Below are 18,515 nucleotides of genomic sequence, written 5' to 3' on the forward strand. Positions count from 1 at the left end.
TAAAGGGAAACAAAAACAAAAATGCCCTAAAGTGAACAGCACTTGTGTGACTCACCAGAAAACTAAGTGAAGCCAGAGTGAATCTATCCACTGAAGAGGCCAATGATCAAGGACCAAGCCCAAAGCTAATTAAATCTAACTATTTCACTTCAGAAGTCAGTAAGAACAACAGTCCAGAGGAAACTTCAGACACCTCACAGGGGCTTAAAACCAATTTATTACCCGCCACCCCTATAGGGAGCGAAATTGTCAAGGTACTGGATCCTGAATGGTTAAAACCACATGTCGCAAAAACATCAGCTGAGGGGTTAAAGCTTGTACGTACAGCAGAACTTGCCATAGCTAATCATGGTAATTTGCAGACCTCAAGTTTCTTCAACAACCACATGTTTATTAAGATGCACCACTCCAGGGTATTATAAATCGATACGAAAGAAACCTTAATCCCATTTGACAACACACAAATATCCCAGACAGATTCCAAGAAAAAAGGAAATTAAATCAGCATTGCTGTTGCAGAGAAAACCAGCTGCAACAATTCTAAGATTCATGAGTGCATTGTAGAGTGAATAAGAATGAATGTGTTTTCCTCTCTCTCTTTTCCACTCCCATCGTCTCACCTCCGTACCAAGCAGAATGAAGTATCAGGAAAACTCTATATGCCAAATGGGACATATTAATTTCATCAGTTGGAAACTTACATTAGACTTTTAACGGAAAAAATCCTACAAGTTAACTTTTTTTTAAAAAAACTAGTAGCCAAGATGGCCACTGCAATTTACATTTGAAACACCAAGAGCTTGGACGGGAGAATAGACTCTAACAGAAGCTCAGCCAGAACAACAGCTTGCCCTAAGTGATTGAATTACCTAGAATGGTTTTTATCAGCATGGCCATCAAGGCCATTCCCACCCATTGACGGTGAAAGAGACAACCCCCGTCCAAGTTTGGATGGACAGGCAGGGGCACGTAGCATCTTGAATTTCATTAGAAGATTCCAGAAAAAACCTCGTTGAAAACAAACTGCCTGTTCATCTCTGAGGAAACTAAAGTTTTGTGATACAGCTGACAGGCAGTAATTGAAAAGACAGCAACAAAGCAGGTGGCTGCTGCCCTGTGTCTCCCTCTCTTCTCTCTCTCTCTCTCCCCAGAAAATATCAAGAGAAGAACCAGTTGCAACTGGGAAACCCCCCTCCGAGCCTACAGATCGCTATAGCCAGCAACCAGGGGAAGAGAATCAGCAACCAATTCTGCCTTCAGGTGCTCTGAACAAAGCAAGCCAACGATGACTTCGACCAACGATGACTTCAAGACTACAGCTCCAACCAAAGATTGCTGGACTTACAGACTGTATTTAAGTTCCATTTATCCTGGACTTTAATCCAACCATCAAATCTGGTTCCCTATATAATATATTTGTGTGTGTGTCTGTCTCTCATGTGAATGTGTGCGCAAATGTGTGGCTTATTTTTAGTATTTTAAATCGGGTTAGAGTGTTAAGTGTAATCTTGTTTAAACTGCAGAAAATCCTATCCAATTGATTCTTTGCAATTATGTTAGGGAAAGGGTGAAATACTCAGAGGTGGTAAACATAACCACTGTTTAAAAACAAAAAGGAATAAACTCTGTTGTGGTCAAACAAGAGAAGGGGTGAGAGGGGAGCCTGAGACCTCCCTGCTCACCTGGCCGTGACAACATGGTAGGCTTAGCTGAAAAAGCAGCAGGTAGCCTATTTTCTACTGTTGAGGCATGTGATAGCTCAAAAAAAATACAGCTGTATCTCTGTACACACCTGGGCTTCTCATACTAGGCTCTGTTAACCTGTAGCTCTGCTGTTTGAACTTGTGCAAAAGGCAGTGGAGGAGGGAACAAATATCTTTTTGGGGAGTGTGTATGCTCGATATCTGACAGCAGCAAAAGCAAAATACTCCGAATGCTAGAAATCTGAAATAAAAACTGAAAATGCTGTAAATACTCAGCATCTGTGGAGAAAGTTATTGACCTGAAATGTCAACTTTGATCAAACCTGGGCACTTGATAGTCTTGGTCCATTCAGACAATGTGTGCATTTACTGACCGAGTCTTTGAGATGGCCTGTTTCCCTTACTTTGGATCTCCTTACATTTTCTTTCTCTGTCACTCCATGTAACCTTTTTGGCTAAACAGGTGGTCTGCTTATAAAGTGTTGCTCAAGGAGTGTATAGCTGATCTCCGTGCACCTTCTGGAGACGTGGAGCCTTCTGGCTGTCTTGTCGCCCACATACGAACAAGCTGAAATTCAACAAATGGTGTGAAGAAGACATCAGCATGAATTTTTGCCAGTCTGTGACTTAGCCAATCTCTCACTAGTTTTATGATTGGCTGTATTTATGGCATAACCCATCATAAAGCTAGTGAGATAGATGGGTTATGCCGTAAACATAGCCATCTATCTCACTAGCTTTATGATGGGTTATGCCGTAAATATAGCAATGTACCAACAAATGCATGCACTCGCTTTTTATCATTTGTGTGCTTGTACAGAGTGTGCTGCACCTGCTTCAGCCTCATACTGATGAACACATTAGGAAATTGCGCATTCCCAGTCTGCAATCTTCTGTCCATTAATGTTAATGAGTAAATCACAGGTTGGAAATGTGAAGTTTTGCACAATGCGATTCCTGCCTCAAGTCAATATCAGGAGCAGTGGAATTTTTACCCTGAAATGCACAAAATAAAAATTGAAAGTAAATGCAAAGCAATTTTAATAAGCTACCACTTAATTTAAAATAGTTCAAAAAGGGGTGTCTGTTCATTGTCCTTTCCCAGTGTTGAAGCTTAAGCCTTAGATCTACCGGTCAAAGGCTGCCTGTGAGGGGGTGGATTTTAAATAAGTGATGCCATGAACCCAGCTTGCTATTGTCATCTGGCTGCCACTGGTGAAAGCACAAAAGGTTTTAATTTCCTCTCTGCCATTTATTTTGAATGGGCTGTTTGTTAAACTATCTTAATTAGGAATTTAACACAGACACATTAACCACTGCAGTGAATGAAACCCACTTGGTCTGTTCTGAGACTGCATGAGACATCTTCGTGACAGCTTGAAGAATGTTGTCATGCTCTCTCCTCCTCTGCCAACTCCTTTAATAACGCAAACAGTTGTTAAAATCAGTTTTTAAAAAGGTTTGAGGTTCACTTTGCAGCTTTCTGGGTTCTTACATGCGTGCCATTTAGAGTTCTGCAGAATCAAGCATCTCAACTATGTTGTGTTCTCCACTTCTGAGATTGCTCAGTCAGGTAGAGGTACAGGTGCAGTATTGTGGCCTTTCATTTATGGTGAGATTCACAGCCAATCTTAATCCTTGTTTGACATCCACATATACGCTTTTAAGTGGATTACTGTAAAGCAGTCAAGTGAGGAATCTAGGGAAAATTTGAGACTGTTTTGAGATTGGACAGTGCACTCCAGTGGAGAATTTGGAGCTCCTGCAGTTTCTTTTGACATCTTCACTCATCTGGTTATTAGGATATTGACTATAGAATTTGTTCCCTTTTTCATGTAGGTCCAGCTGGTGAACAACTCATTCAAGGGAATAAAGTATCTGAGGCTGAATACACTGGCATCTCTTGGCTACGCAGTGGTGGTGATCGATGGCAGGGGGTCCTGCCAGCGAGGTCTTTTGTTCGAAGGTGCCCTCAAAAACAAAATGGTATTTTTCCTTTTTACCACAGTGATTTTAAAGTGACATTTAACTAAACATGGCTGTACCTGCCATGTTCTTATAGTCTGTAGAACTATATATATTAAAAAGCTCAACTTCATTCCCTCCCCTTAGGAAGGCATGGATATTGGTGCTAGGGTACAGGTTCCACAGACACTGGTTGTTCATGTGTGATCCTTAATGTTGTGCTGGTTAATCCTGGTAGTCATCACTCATTCTACTTCAAAAATGTAATATGTTCTGACACGTCTCACATAAAGAAAAACTACTGCCTTACTCACTGTCATTGTAAATATCATTCTGTAATTTCTCTGGTGCCACTAGCTCTTTCTAATACAACAAAGCTATTTGCGGAGATGCAATCTGTATGTTTCTGGGCCAGAGCTTTCTCTGTTGTGCCTTCACTGTTGAACAGACGGTTCCAGTTGCTATAATACATCATATCTATCTTTTCCGCAATCTTTGTGCAAAGGTGGGAAAATAAGGGTGGTATTGGTGAGCTGTCATCGTCTGTCTAAAAGTCCTTTTCCCCTTAAAACAAGATTATTTCAGGAATGAGGCAGACAAATAACTCGAGCACCCAGTTGACCCTCAAAACAGTATTATGTAAGTGTACTGCTTAGTTTCAAGGTTCCTATTTATCACATGTTGAATTGCTCTCCCAACTTTATATTCCAGCTGGGCATGTTGAGTGCTTTGGATCAGATTGTTCACTCATAATTTTGGACGCACTATTGCTGATGCATATTTCATTTAATGTGCTGTGGTAGCCAGATTAAATGCTTTGTGTAACAGTAAATATGTTCTCTGCACAAAAAAAATGGAGATTTTTAGTTACCCCCTCACCCCACACATTGTTTTTCTTTTTGTGGCTATGTTGTGTAGCAAAGGTGATGATACCAGCCCTGGGGAATAGAAATGTTTCCATATCGGGCAGCTTGTTCCAGGCCCAAGCAGACCCAGGTCAGTTCAGGATGATGTAGATGCAAAATAAAGCTGTCTACTTGGCTCCAGCAAAATGCCAGGGCTGCAGCCACAGAACATTGCACCAAAGTGATTGGTTTATGTGGGAAATGGAAAACATTCTGTGGCTTTCTACGATGTCCAATTGGTGCCACATTGGGAGATATTTTGATGTTGTGGGCCATGCCATTAGGAACTGTGCTGACAGAACCTCATTACACTTGTGACTTAAAGCCAGGAAGCATTACTTTTTCATCTCATCAGACGAGGGTGTACTTTAACTCATTCCAATTTTTCTACTTTATTGATTTATGTCTCCCAGCACCCAATAAGTTAGCGATGTGATCTGCTTTGAGGTCTCTGTCGCTTTGTAACCACTCACCATCAAGGGATGTGTGCAAGAGGACATGGGGTATCTAACCCTTCCCTACTGGCAAGCCTTACTGTATGAAGGCATGATTGTGACAATTGCCATATAAGAAATCAGTATCAGTTGGCCAGGTAGTGTACATAGTTGCTTTGCTGGGTTTTGCAACAGGGTAACCCAAGATGCCTATTGTCTTTTAGTTTGCACAAATCAGAAGCAGTGACATCAACTTGGTGTTGAAAATGTCAAGGAAGAGCAAGTATTCTTTGGCCCATCAAGCTTGTACATCTAGTAATCACACTCACCTAGCTTGGCATCCATTGAACATTTTGAACTCACCTAATCATAAAGATAAATAGAAATGAGGGAGGCCATTCAACCCATCTAGTTCAACCTTCCATAGAATTCTAAGGTCCTACCCCCTCTCAGTAGGTATTTCTAAGCATTCATCGCCCTCTGGATAACATTTTTTTCTGAGGTCTGCTTTGAATTAATGTTTCACTTATTTAGGTTTATAGCTTTAGTCCCACATACCTGACTTAAATCTTTGATCTTGTATTTACAATTTCCCTGTGACTGCTACTGCCGAATTGTAAATAGACTGAGGTAACCCTGCGAGATAACAATTAGGGGGCGATAAGTCTGTTCGATTAAACCAAACAGTTCAGAATCCACATTGTTCTTGGAACTTAAAATGATTTCCTGCCTCCTGAATGTCTCACCCAAATCTCTGGACCATTTTCCATCTGCACTGTGCTAATGCTGCTTGTAAATTAACCACCTAGCAGCCTGTACAAGTGACTGCTTTGTTTTTACTCTCTCAGGTGTTCTTAATTGTAGAACTCAGTAATTATTGAAATTTTTGATGTCTCTTTTCTCTTCTACACAGGGCCAGGTAGAGATTGAAGATCAGGTGGAAGGGCTGCAGTGGGTTGCTGAGAAATATGGCTTCATTGATCTAAACAGAGTTGCCATCCATGGCTGGTCATATGGAGGTTTTCTCTCCCTCATGGGTTTGATCCACAAGCCCAAAGTCTTCAAGGTAATGAAAGCACTAGCGGAATCGATTTGGATGAATTGTGTTTAAAAACTTGCAACCTTTTTATTTAAAAGCAGGATAAAATTACACCTCTGGAACCAGTTGCAAAGTACATTGCTCCTCCAGAAAGCTCCCCACAGGAGTGGAGATAACCGACAAGACGGACGGGAAATTATTCAGCCTCCATCGGCTCCACTCCAAAACACATGTTACTCCATCCTCAGTCATTGAGCTTCAGTACACGGACAGTGCTTGTGCATGTGCTCACTTGGAGACTGAGCTCCAAGTCGTCATTGACTCACTGAAGCATACAAGAGGATGGGCCTTACTTTAAATATCTGGAAAACTAAGGTCCTCTTCCAAGCTATTCCCGCAGCACAACATCATCCTTCGATCAGGATCCATGACGAGACCCTGGAAAACGTGGACCATTTTCTATATCTCTGGAGTCTCCTCTTAACGAAGGCAAACCTAGCTGACAAAATCCACCACTGCCTTTCAGTGTAACAGCTTTGCCTTCGGCTGACTGAGGAAAATAGTATTTGAGGGCCAGGACCATGGTCTACCGGGCAGCAGTGATCCATGCGCTCCTATATTCTTCAGAGACTTGGACAATCTATAGCAGGTACATCAAGGCACTGGAGAAGGACTACCAATGCTGTCTCCACAAATTCCTTCACATTCGTTGACTGGATAGGCGATTTAATGTCAGCATTCTCTCTCAAGCCAACATTCCCAGCATTGAGGTGCTAATCACCCAAAAAACAGCTTCTCTGGGCAGGCCAAGTTACTCGTATGCCTGACACCAGGCTCCAGAAGCAGCTGCTCTACTCTGAGCTTCGCCACGGCAAAAGGCTCCCAGAAAGACAAAATAAATGCTTTGGGACATTCACAAAGCATCCTCGAAGGAATCCAACTTACTCACCAACTCACAGGAGACCTGTTCCTCTACTGCTCAAAGTGGAGAAGGTGCGTTCGAGAAGGTTCTGAGCACCTTGAGATTTCGATGGGAGCAGGAGGAGCTCATAGTCCCCCAAGTAACTCTCCTGTCCAACTCTTCAAACACTACCTGCCCCACACGTGGTAGAGTCTGCAGTTCACGCGTCAGACTCGTCCGCCATGGTAGAATGCACTGAGCCAGAGTAGAAGCAAGGCATCATTGGTAGAGAGTGCTTGCCTAGGATGATAAGAGAAGACATTGCTCATGTTCATGGTCTTAAGCAATTAAATTAAATCATGGAATCCTAAGTGAAATTTCATTTAATCTCTTCAAAATTTGCATGCTTAGATTATCACATGATGGATCCCTTTGTTAGCAGGTGATTTCAGTCTCTTTTTTTGGATTCATTTTACTGTTTAAAAAGTTACAACCTTATTTTGTCCTTCAAAGGAAAGTGAACACAAATAGGAGGAAGTCATATTTCAGTTGTACACCACTCTCATAAGCCAATGTTTTGAATGCTAGTGTCCCCAAGACATGAGACACATACAAACTTGAGTCAGTGTGTGCAAAGAGTAGCAGCACAATGGCCTATAGATTGATACTCGTGTTGGTGCAGTCATGTTTTGTACTGTGGAGTGTAGGGATGAAGCTTTGCTCAGTTCTTTCTGAACTCGAGTGCCTTCAGTCCAGCTTCTGTCGTGCTCGTAGCATCAAAACTATTCTGACCAAAGTCTTCTGTAACTGTTGTCATGGCATGTTAGCGTTCCTTATCTTCTTTTGACCTCTCTCCCATTTGTACCATCTTGTTCCATCACCCCATTTCCATCAACGCTCCTTTTGTCTAGTCCATGGAACAACCCTTCACTGGTTCCACTGTTATCTTTTCCAGTGCAACCAGCACAGCTTCAACAATAGCTTCTGTTCCTGACCAGAGTCCCATATGCAGCTATCTTTGTTTTCTTTCTCCTTCCTCAAGTATGTATCCCCATTTGATGAGTATATCTATAAACACAAAGTTAACTTCCATCTATATGCTGCTGACATCTAGTACTGCATCAACTGCAAGATGACACTTTGGCATGCTACCTGTCACTGTTGTACATGTGTCAAAACTTCTTCCAACCGTGTTAGGAAGATTGAAGCTGTTCTTTTTTTGTCGTCTGCCATTTGACTCCTCTCCCTCCTTGGCTATTTGCTTAGACTGAACCAGGCCACAAATCCTGTTCAATTCTGATCTAACCTTTAAGCCCCACATTCAATCCATCAGCAAAATCACTTCCATCTCTTTGACGGTGACCGGTCCCATCTTTATCTCACCCAAACTACTGCCAAATGTTTGTTTCATGTTTTTTCCACATCTAGACTGGAATTCTCCATGATTATGCTTGTCGCCTTCCTATGTACTCCAATTTGCTCAAAATTTGTTCATATCGTGTTCAGCACTGAGTTACATTCACTAATCGCTGTCAAACTCACTGACCTACAGTGGTTCCAAATTTCCCCAATGTATTACATTTCCTATTATCTCCCTTCATGACCTCACTACAGCTGCAACTTCCTCTCGCCTTAAGTCCCCTCCTGCATTTTAGTCCTTTGATTCTAAACTTTTATGCATAACCCCTGCCCCTTCATCCTATCAGTTGCCTTGGACTTACAATCTAAAACTCCTTTCCTAAACTCCCATCTTTAGTTTTCTCCATACTACTTTAAAAAAAAAAATTAAAATCCATCTTGGCTATGTTTCCAGTTGCATTTCTAACTTTGCCATGACAGTTTGGCATCGTTACTTTATGGTGTGATAAATAAGAAAAGTACCTTGGGAATTTCTGTACTTTAAAGACACTATATAGATACCAGTGATAGGGCTGGTAGTAAGTTGCCTGCTCCCCTTTCTCCATCTTTCTGATGAGACGTTAACCCAAGGCCCTGTCTGTGCTCTCAAGTGGGACTAAAAGATCCCAAGGCGCTATTTTGAAGAGCAGGGGAGTTATCCAATATATATTCCTCAATCAACATCATGAAAGCTGATGATCTGATCATTATCACGTTGTTTGTGGGAGCTTGCTTTGTGCAAATTGGCTGCTGCGTTTCCTGCATTACAACAGTGATTTCAAAGTACTTCATTCATGGCAAAGTTCTTTGAGATGTCCGGTGATGTTGGAAAGACCTATATAAAGGTTTTTTTTTAAGGTGCCATGTATCCAAGCCAGAAGAAATTTAAAAAAAAAAAGTGGGGTGAGGGAATCTTCTAATAGGAGTCATTGAGCTCAGACACTGAACTTTGTGATAAAAGACATAACGTTACCCAAATGTTGTCTTGTGTATAAAACAGGGAATCTTGATATCTTGCAGGTTGCTGTAGCTGGTGCGCCAGTCACAGTCTGGATGGCCTACGACACTGGTTACACTGAGCGTTACATGGACGTCCCAGAGAGCAATCAACAGGGTTATGAAGCTGGTTCAGTGGCGCTACATGTTGATAAGCTACCAAATGAGTGAGTAACATAGTTGTTTCTCAAAGTAGAATGCTGCGTTAGAGAATTTCCAACACCAGAACAGGTCAATTGGCCCAAAAGCTGTATACAAGCAGTCTCACCCCCTCCAGCTAATCTGATCAAATATTCCATTCCTTTCTCCTTTACTGGTTTATCCAGCTTCTCTTTAAATACATCACAAGCTGTTTCCTGTTCTGTAGACACACAAAGGCTCAAATTTGTAAGAATGTGTTCAGTTTAACAATGACTGGTGCTGTTTCTAATGTGAGGAATGATTCATTCATTCTACCATGTTGATCATGCAGTTGTAATTTGAATTGGAGATTTCAGGTAGTGATTTGGATTTAGTTCCTTATTATTCATTACCATTATCTCTACTTCCATACAGGAAGAATTTGTATGAAAGTTAGGCAAGATTAAGTAAAAATCTGCAAATGCAAGATATCTGACATAAAAATGCTGGAGACCTGTCAGCAGCTGAAAAAATGGGCTAATGTTTGGATGGAAACCCTTTGTTTCCCCCACCTCTAATGAAAAACACTGGCTAAAACAAAGAAGGGTGGGGAGACGAACTGGTGAAGCAACTCTGTAAGCACTATTAATAAAAGATTTAACACTGAACATTTTTTGATCTAAGATTTTAAAAAATGCTGCTTGGTGCACACAAGATGTTTCACTCAGACTGAGTGTATTTAAAGATGAATCGAAATAACCCCGAAGTGTGGAATTGAAAAAAATTGTTAGATTAGGTATTCTAATTGACTTAACAGCGATATCTAGCCTCATCATCATCTCAATCAGTGTAGGCTGAATGTTATAGTGGTGCAGCCTATATTCTCCCAGTGGTATTGTCACTGGACTAATAACTCAGTGACCCAGGGTATGCCCCTGGGGACGTGGGTTCGAATCCTACCATGGCAGAAGGTGGAATTTGAATTCAATTAACAAAACAAAAAACTGGACTTAAAAAATCTAGTCTAATGATGGCCATGAAACCATTGTTGATTGTTGCAAAAACCCATCTGGTTCAGTAATGTACTTTAGGGAAGGACATCTGCTGTCCTGACCTGGTCTGGCCTACATGTGCCTCCAAACCCACAGCAATATGGTTAACTCTTAAAATGCCCTCTGAAATGGCCTAGCAAGCCATTCAGTTGTACCTAACCGCTAAAAATTCAAGGAATGAAACCGGACGGACCACCCGGCATCGACCTAGGCACTGGAAATGACAACAGCAAACCCTGCAAAGTCCTCCTTACTAACGTCTGGGGGCTTATGCCAAAGTTGGGAGAGCTAGTCAAGTAACAGCCTGACATAGTCATACTCACGGAATCATACCTTACAATGTCCCAGACACAACCATCACCATCCCTGGGTCTGTCCTACCAGCAGACATGGTGGCACAATGGTATACAGTCAGGAGGGAGTTGCCCTTGGAGTCCTCAACGTCGACTCTGGACTCCATGAAGTTTCACGGCATCAGGTCAAACATGGGCAAAGTAACCTCCTGCTGATTACCACCAAACGCCCCCGCCCCCCAACCCTCGGCTGATGAATCAGTACTGCTCCATGTTGAACACCATTTGGAGGAAGCACTTAGGGTGGCAAGGGCACAGAATGTACTCTGGGTGGGGGACTTTAATGTCCAACACCAAGAGTGGCTCGATAGCACCACAGCTGGACGAGTCCTAAAGGACATAGCTGATAGACTGGGTATGCGGCAGATGGTGAGGGAACCAACAAGAGGGGAAAACAAACTTGACCTCATCCTCATAAATCTGCTGCCGCAGATGCATCTGTCCATGACGGCATTGGTAGGAGTGACCACCGCGTAGTCCTTTTGGAAACAAAGTCCCGTCTTCACATTGAGGATACCCTCCATCATGTTGTGTGGCACTACCACTGTAAATCGGATAGATTTCGGACAGATCTAGCTATGCAAAACTAGTCATGCATGACGTGCTGCAGACAGTCATGCAACAGCATTATACTCAACCACAATCTGTAACCTCATGGCCCGGCCTATCCCGCACTCTACCATTACCATCAAGCTGGGGGATCAACCCTGGTTCAATGAAGAGTTTCAGGAAGGCATGCCAGAGGCAGCACCAGGCATGCCTCAAAATGAGGTGTCAACCTGGTGAAGCTACAACCCAGGACCACTTGCATGCCAGATAGTGGAATCAGCATGCGATAGAGCTAAGTGATCCCACAACCAACGGATCAGGTCTAAGATCTGCAGTCCTGCCACATTAAGTCGTGAATGGTGGTGGACAATTAGACAACTAACAGGAGGAGGTGGCTCCACAATATCCCCATCCTCAATGATTGGGGAACCTGCACATCAGTGCAAAAGATAACGCTGAAGCGTTTGCAGCAATCTTCAGCCAGAAGTGCCAAGTGGATGATCCATCTTGGCCTCCTCCTGAAGTCCCTAGCATCACAGATGCCAGTCTTCAGCCAATTTGATTCACTCCCCGTGATATCAAGAAACGACTGAAGGCACTGGCCACTGCAAAGGCTATGGGCCCTGATAATATTCCAGTAATAGTACTGAAGTCCTTTGCTCCAGAACTTGCCGTGCCCCTAGCCAAGCTGTTCCAGTACAGCTACAAAGCTGGCATCTGCCCAGCAATGTGGAAAGCTGCCTGGGTATGTCCTGTACATACAAAGCAAGACAAATCCAACCCGGCCAGTTACCACCCCATCAGTCTACTCTCGATCATCAGTAAAGTGATGGAAGGTGTCATTGACAGAGCTATCAAGCGGCACTTGCTTAGCAATAACCTGCTCAGTGATGCTCAGTTTGGGTTCCACCAGGGCCACTCGGCTCTTGACCTCATTACAACCTTGGTTCAAACATGGACAAAAGAGTTGAACTCCAGAGATGAGGTGAGAGTGATTGTCTTTGACATCAAGGCAGCATTTGACCGAGAATGGCATCGAGGAGTCCTCGCAAAACCCCAGTCAATGGGAATCGGGGAAAACTCTCCACTGATTGGAATCGTACCTAGCACAAAGGAAGATGGTTGTGGTTGTTGGAGGTCAATCATCTGAGCTCCAGGACATCATTGCAGGAGTTCCTCAGGGTAGTGTCCTAGGCCCAACCATCTTCAGGTGCTGCATCAATGACCTTCCTTCAATCATAAGGTCAGAAGTGGGGATGTTCGCTGCTGATCGGACAATGTTCACCATTCGTGACTCCTCAGATACTGATGCAGTCAGTGTAGAAATGCAGCAAGACCTGGACAATATCCAGGTTTGGGCTGATTTGTGCCACATAAGTGCCAGGCAATGACCACCTCCAACAAGAGAGAATCTAACCATCTCCCCTTGACATTCAACGGCAGTACGATTGCTGAATCCTCCACTATCAACATCCTATGGGTTCCCATTGACCAAAAACTGAACTGGACCTGCCATATAAATACCATGGCTACAAGAGCAGGTCAGAGGCTGTGAATCCTGAGACGGGTAACTCACCACCTGACACCCCAAAGCCTGTCCACCATCTACAAGGCACAAGTCAGGAGTGGGATGGAATACTCTCCACTTGCCTGGATGGGTGCAGCTCCAACAACTTTCAAGAAGCTCGACACCATCCAGGACAAAGCAGCTTGCTTGATTGGCACACCGTCTATAAACATTCACTCCCTCCACCACCAACGCATAGTGGCAGCAATGTGTACCATCTACAAGATGCACTGCAGCAATACACCAAGGCCGCTCAGGCAACACCTTCCAAACCTGCAACCTCGACCACCTCAAAGGGCAAGGGCAGCAGATGCGTGGGAACACCACCACATGCAAGTTCCAAGCCACACGCCATCCTGACTTGGAACTATATCGCCTTTCCTTCATTGTCGCTGGGTCAAAATCCTGGAACTCCCTTCCTAATAGAACTGTGGGTGTACCTGTCCCACATGGACTGCAGCAGTTCAAGAAGGCAGCTCACCACCACCTTCTCATGGGCAATTAAGGATGGGCAATAAATGCTGGCATGGCCAGCGCCACCCACATCCCACAAAACGAATTTTTAAAAAATGGTGCTGGCAGCAGTTGTGACTCTAAGCTAAAGGTAATTCTAAACTTTCATCTTTTCATGCTGCTTATGCAGCACAGAGCCCAAAGGTTCATTGGCGAATGACCGCAATAAAAATCCATATATTTTAGCTGCAGCCACATCTGATATTACCCACGCCTTGTGTGTTAGTGATATTTGATGAAACTCAACCTGAGTTCTGAATACTATTTCTAAAAGATTCATGGTATTATTGGCAATATTTATTTATTTAGGGATACAGCACTGAAACAGGCCCTTCGGCCCACCGAGTCTGTGCCGACCAACAGCCACCCACTTATACTAACCCTGCAGTAATCCCATATTCCCTACCACCTACTTACACTAGGGGCAATTTACAATGGCCAATTTACGTATCACCTGCAAGTCTTTGGCTGTGGGAGGAAACCGGAGCACCCGGCGAAAGCCCACGCAGTCATAGGGAGAACTTGCAAACGCCGCACAGGCAGTACCCAGAATCGAACCCAGGTCCCTGGAGCTGTGAGGCTGTGGTGCTAACCACTGTGCCGCCTATATCTTTACCTTACTGCTGAAGATTCATTAACAATCACTGTATTCCCGAGCTCAGTATCATAGATTGATTTGAGGCAATCTTGTCTGTACACCTGTATATTTCGTCATGATTGCTGAGCAAATCACAAAAGAGCTGTTGAGTGGGTTTTTGAGGGAGGCAGGGGTACAATATGGTTCTGATTAGACAAAGCTCATGTGACTATATGGTAAAGGAGTATTTTTGCATTGTCTTTGGATACCAGACAATAAATTGTAATTAAAATCGAAATATATTAGAAACAGAAGATCGACTGATCAGCAAACTAATTACCCAGACTTGAACCTTGGCTTTGGGTCTAGGTGCTACCTTGTGGCCCAGCTGACCTCTAGCTGAATGAGTCTTGTCCATCTTTAGCTCTGCAAGGCTTCACTCAGTGTTTTGTTTCCCTGGAGAGGAGGCCTGCATTGCCTCCTAATGCTTATCTACAAAATTGCATGAATAGTTGGTTGTGGAAAAACCTATAGCCTGGGCAAACCTGTCTGGAGATTTGCTGATGAACACCAAGAAGAAGGAAAGGGATCTAAATTTAGGTGATGTAGAAATCTTGGGTTTGTTTTGCCTTTTGTTCATTGTTGTGACGCTTTGTTATTTTGTTCATCCAGGCCCAATCGTTTGCTGATTCTGCATGGATTTTTAGATGAAAATGTGCACTTTTTCCACACAAATTTCTTAGTATCGCAACTAATCAGAGCTGGAAAGCCATATCAGCTTCAGGTAAGTAATAATTTGTGACCAACTAACTTGGTTACTTTAATATGAATGCCAATTAATTCAGCATTCCTGGGTGTCTAAAATCAAACTGTTGAGATCTGAATGTCCAGTAAGATTTTCCAAAGCAGCAATTGGGGCTAGCCCATCATCCTAGAAATATATATGCCACAATGCGCATTGAATCTATCTGATAACTGGAATAAGATAGAAGCCCTCGGTTCTGTAATCTTGAGCAAATTGAATACGTTACTGGCCCCAATTTTCTCTGAGCTATGTACTGCATTCTAGCTTTGTCCTTATTTGCATTTGTGCAGGAGCACATGTAAACTCTGAAAAAGCTAAGGCTTCACTCCTTGGTGGTGTTGCGACCAGGTGAGAAAGGGGTCTAGGGGCTCCCTCTCAGCCTTTGCCTGGTCCAACCATAACCAGGTTTAATCTTTTAAAACAGCTTGTTTTTAGCTCCCCCTCAGTGAATCCTTGTTCACTGCTTTTCAATTGTAAGTCAAAGAAATCAATCAGACAGATTTTCTTAGATTTAAACAAGAAAGGTGGAAGTTTATTAACCTTGAACTCTAATTCGTCTAACGACTAAGAGTACGCGGCACGACCACGCTAGCATGCATACGCAATAAAAACACAGACAAAGTAGAAAGGACAAAGGGGAAAAGTTTGAGGCAATAGCTGGGTGTATTTGCTGTCCTTTGAGTTCAGTCTGGAGCCTTTGGTTGCTGGTAAGTCTTGCTGATCATTGGGGCCCAGTGCACACTTTAACTTGTTTCCATGTAGGAGTCTTTTCTCTCTCGAAGTTTAAGCGACTTCAGTGGGTCCAGAGGCTTGTGAGAAAGTGAGAGAGATACAGCCAGGAGAGAAGCTGTCTTGTTCCAGGTTCAATTGCAATCTGCAGTCTGTCTTCAAACTGTCCTGTGTGTAGTTTAAAAAAAAAAGCCTGGGCCAGCAAGTTAGTCATGTGACCAGCTGGTTTACCCATTCCTGCATTTGTGGATTCTCCATCTTAGACACTGGAATGCGAGCTTTCTACACCTTCAATGTCTGGTGATCAAAATCCATTTGGGTTAATTGGACCAGGGAGTAGTTGCTTTGTCTCTCCATGCACTGTCTCTTAGTATGCAAATGTCCTACAGCCAAATGTCTGGTGATCCCTTTAAACAAGTCATTTCTTCACTCCAGCAGCAGTTTAAAATTAATGTTCATATGAAATTAATATGCCTCATTCTTGGCAGGTTGGGGTCTTCATGACAGCGGCATTGCAGCTTTGTCAGCCTTGCTTTTGTTAGTGTTCAGTCCAATGAACACATTAACTCTGGAGTGGAAACAAAGGAAGAATTTGAATCCAAACAGGTGTGAAAATATGCTGCTCCAGAATGTGCTGTTGCCCTGTCCTGAAGGCACTGACCTTTCCCTGATGTATGGTTCCACAGGTGCTGGTCACCTTCCAGTAGCTCACCCAAAGGGGCATTCTTCAATTGTGAGCCATTTAATCATGGATGCAGTCGGGGGCACACAAGTTTTCAGCAGTGTTTGTCAGATAGGCATTCGAACTGATGCCTTTTTATATGATTGACTAGAGTAATTGACTACCTGGGGTCATACCAACTCTCTTCACTTTTCAGGTATGTGAAAGATCATTATTGGATTCCCCTTGCATTCATTCCCTTTATAGTGTCATGTTTTGTAAATATTTAAAAGCCTGATAGGAAACCAAAGGGATTGCTTGAATTGTATCTGTATATCTCTCTCTATTGTAGCAGTCTCCCCCACGCCCCCACCCCTGCCATCTACCCCAACTCATCTGACTGTTAGCAAATGACATCACAATGCCAAATATTGATTGGGATTGAGAGTGCCTCCTTTTGATGGGTGACAGTTCTACAGATGCTGCCATTGACTAAGTGAACTATATTCAGACTTTTTGATCGTGGAAGGCATTAGCTAAGCTCAATCCCGTCTTTGTCTGATGTCCACTTGTACCTTTCTGACAGGAGCCCTGACTGGCACTTGAAAGTGGGATCCTTAACAGATTATTCCCTCCCTAACCCAGGTGAGGGACAAAGGAAAGCTTTAGTAACCCGGCTGGTGTACTGAGACAGCTAATTCAGTGCGAATCAAAAGTGGGATCTTCTGGCCTACATCAGGTCATGTCTTCAGCCATTAGGCCAGCAGGGAAGGTAGGGAAATGATTTTAATCTTGGCTGAGTTGGAATTTTGCCTTTGCTCCAAGGAATGGGAATCTCAAAGCTGTACCACTGGCTTTGACTGGCCCTATGTCTGTATCCCTTAGTTCTGAACTACCCTGCTGTAATGCTTTGCAAATAACTGAATGTTGTCTGTCTGTTGCAGATTTATCCCAATGAAAGACACAGTATTCGCTGCCCTGAATCTGGAGAGCACTATGAGATAATGCTGCTACACTTCCTACAGGAATACCTCTGAGCAAACAAATGAACGACAATGAAAGAAATGTTTTTGGACCGTTGTTGATATTCGGCTCCTGGTGACTTCCTTCATGTCAAACAACATATTCCCCACCCCCAACCCATAAATCTTTGGTCCTAACTGCACCAGTTTAGCATTTTATTTTGCAACTTTATTTCTGAGCAAAGTTGGGATACTACACTGAACTCACTGAATTTGATTTTAAATTGTGATTTGATGAGACTCAAACCTAACCTCCTGTTACTTCGGTTTAATTTACATAAGTGTTAATGGTACAGTGTGGAATCAGAGTCAATTCACCTAAACTGTACACTGGCATTGATTTCAGCTTTTGTACATGCCTTGAAAACTGCATGATGGTAGGAAGAAGAGGAGAAAGAGGAAGATTGAAGCCAAATGATTACACTGTCAGCTTCAAAAGACACGTCCAAACGTGCTGCTGTGAATTTGACGTACCACTTTGCAAAAAAAAAAAAGCTTCAGTTCGGATCAATCGCTGTGTTTCTGAAATGCATCTCCATAGGACCTTGGTTTCTTATCATTTAGTAAAAGACTTGTGTTTTAACCTCTGCAAGCTGCACCACTCAAGAAGTATGTTTCAGGGCAGGAGCCAACTCAACTTTGCTGAGTATTCGAAGTGCGTATTATTAAAAGAAAATATTTTTATGGATTCTTATTCTTTTATAATGAGTGTATGGCATTGTAACTCATTAAAATAATTGTAACGCTTAATTCTGAATGTGTTATTTCTCCAAAACTTTCTCTCCTGAAGACATTAACCCTGCTGGGCTGCAGTTGCATAGGTGCTAGTTGCCCTCTGGTACCTAACCCACGTGACTATTCTTCATGTGTAACTTTAGACGTTGCATGTCAGGCGAATATTCAACTGTGGAGGGCATTGTATGCAAACCCAGTTTGTCCTTATCCAATGGCAGTAATAACTGGCATTTTATATTGGCGTTAACATAATAACATCGTGTCCAATGGCATTTCATAGAGATGCAAGGCAAAAAAATGGATGCTGAGCTAAAGAAGGAAAAATTAGGTGCAATGATGTGTTTCAAGGAGAGTCTGAGAGGAGGAGAGGGAGGTGGACAAGTTGAAAGAAATTCCAGAATCTGGGACCAAAATGGCTGAAAGCATAGCCAACAATAGTTGAGCAAAAGGAGGGAGTGATGCACAGAGGCCAGCGTTGCAATGGCGAGTGA

General features: G+C 43.0%; 1 protein-coding gene across 5 annotated transcripts in view; it reads left to right on the forward strand.

The window, feature by feature from the left end:
* Window positions 1-18,039, forward strand: part of LOC137351772 (dipeptidyl peptidase 9-like) — a 146,885-nt gene extending 128,846 nt beyond the window's left edge. For 4 of the 5 annotated variants that reach the window (XM_068016580.1, XM_068016581.1, XM_068016582.1 and 1 more), the window contains 5 exons: window positions 3,543-3,689; window positions 5,921-6,073; window positions 9,366-9,508; window positions 14,745-14,856; window positions 17,212-18,039. In XM_068016580.1, coding sequence (XP_067872681.1) covers window positions 3,543-3,689; window positions 5,921-6,073; window positions 9,366-9,508; window positions 14,745-14,856; window positions 17,212-17,304 — 648 coding nt within the window. In that variant the 3' untranslated portion in view covers window positions 17,305-18,039. Of the gene's footprint in view, window positions 1-3,542; window positions 3,690-5,920; window positions 6,074-9,365; window positions 9,509-14,744; window positions 14,857-17,211 lie in introns of those variants that run through there. The other variant, XM_068016584.1, reaches the window with a different exon arrangement.
* Window positions 18,040-18,515: the final 476 nt, after the last annotated feature.

This window comes from Heterodontus francisci, chromosome 36 (assembly GCF_036365525.1).
Source record: "Heterodontus francisci isolate sHetFra1 chromosome 36, sHetFra1.hap1, whole genome shotgun sequence".
NCBI classification, from domain to species: Eukaryota; Metazoa; Chordata; class Chondrichthyes; order Heterodontiformes; family Heterodontidae; genus Heterodontus; species Heterodontus francisci.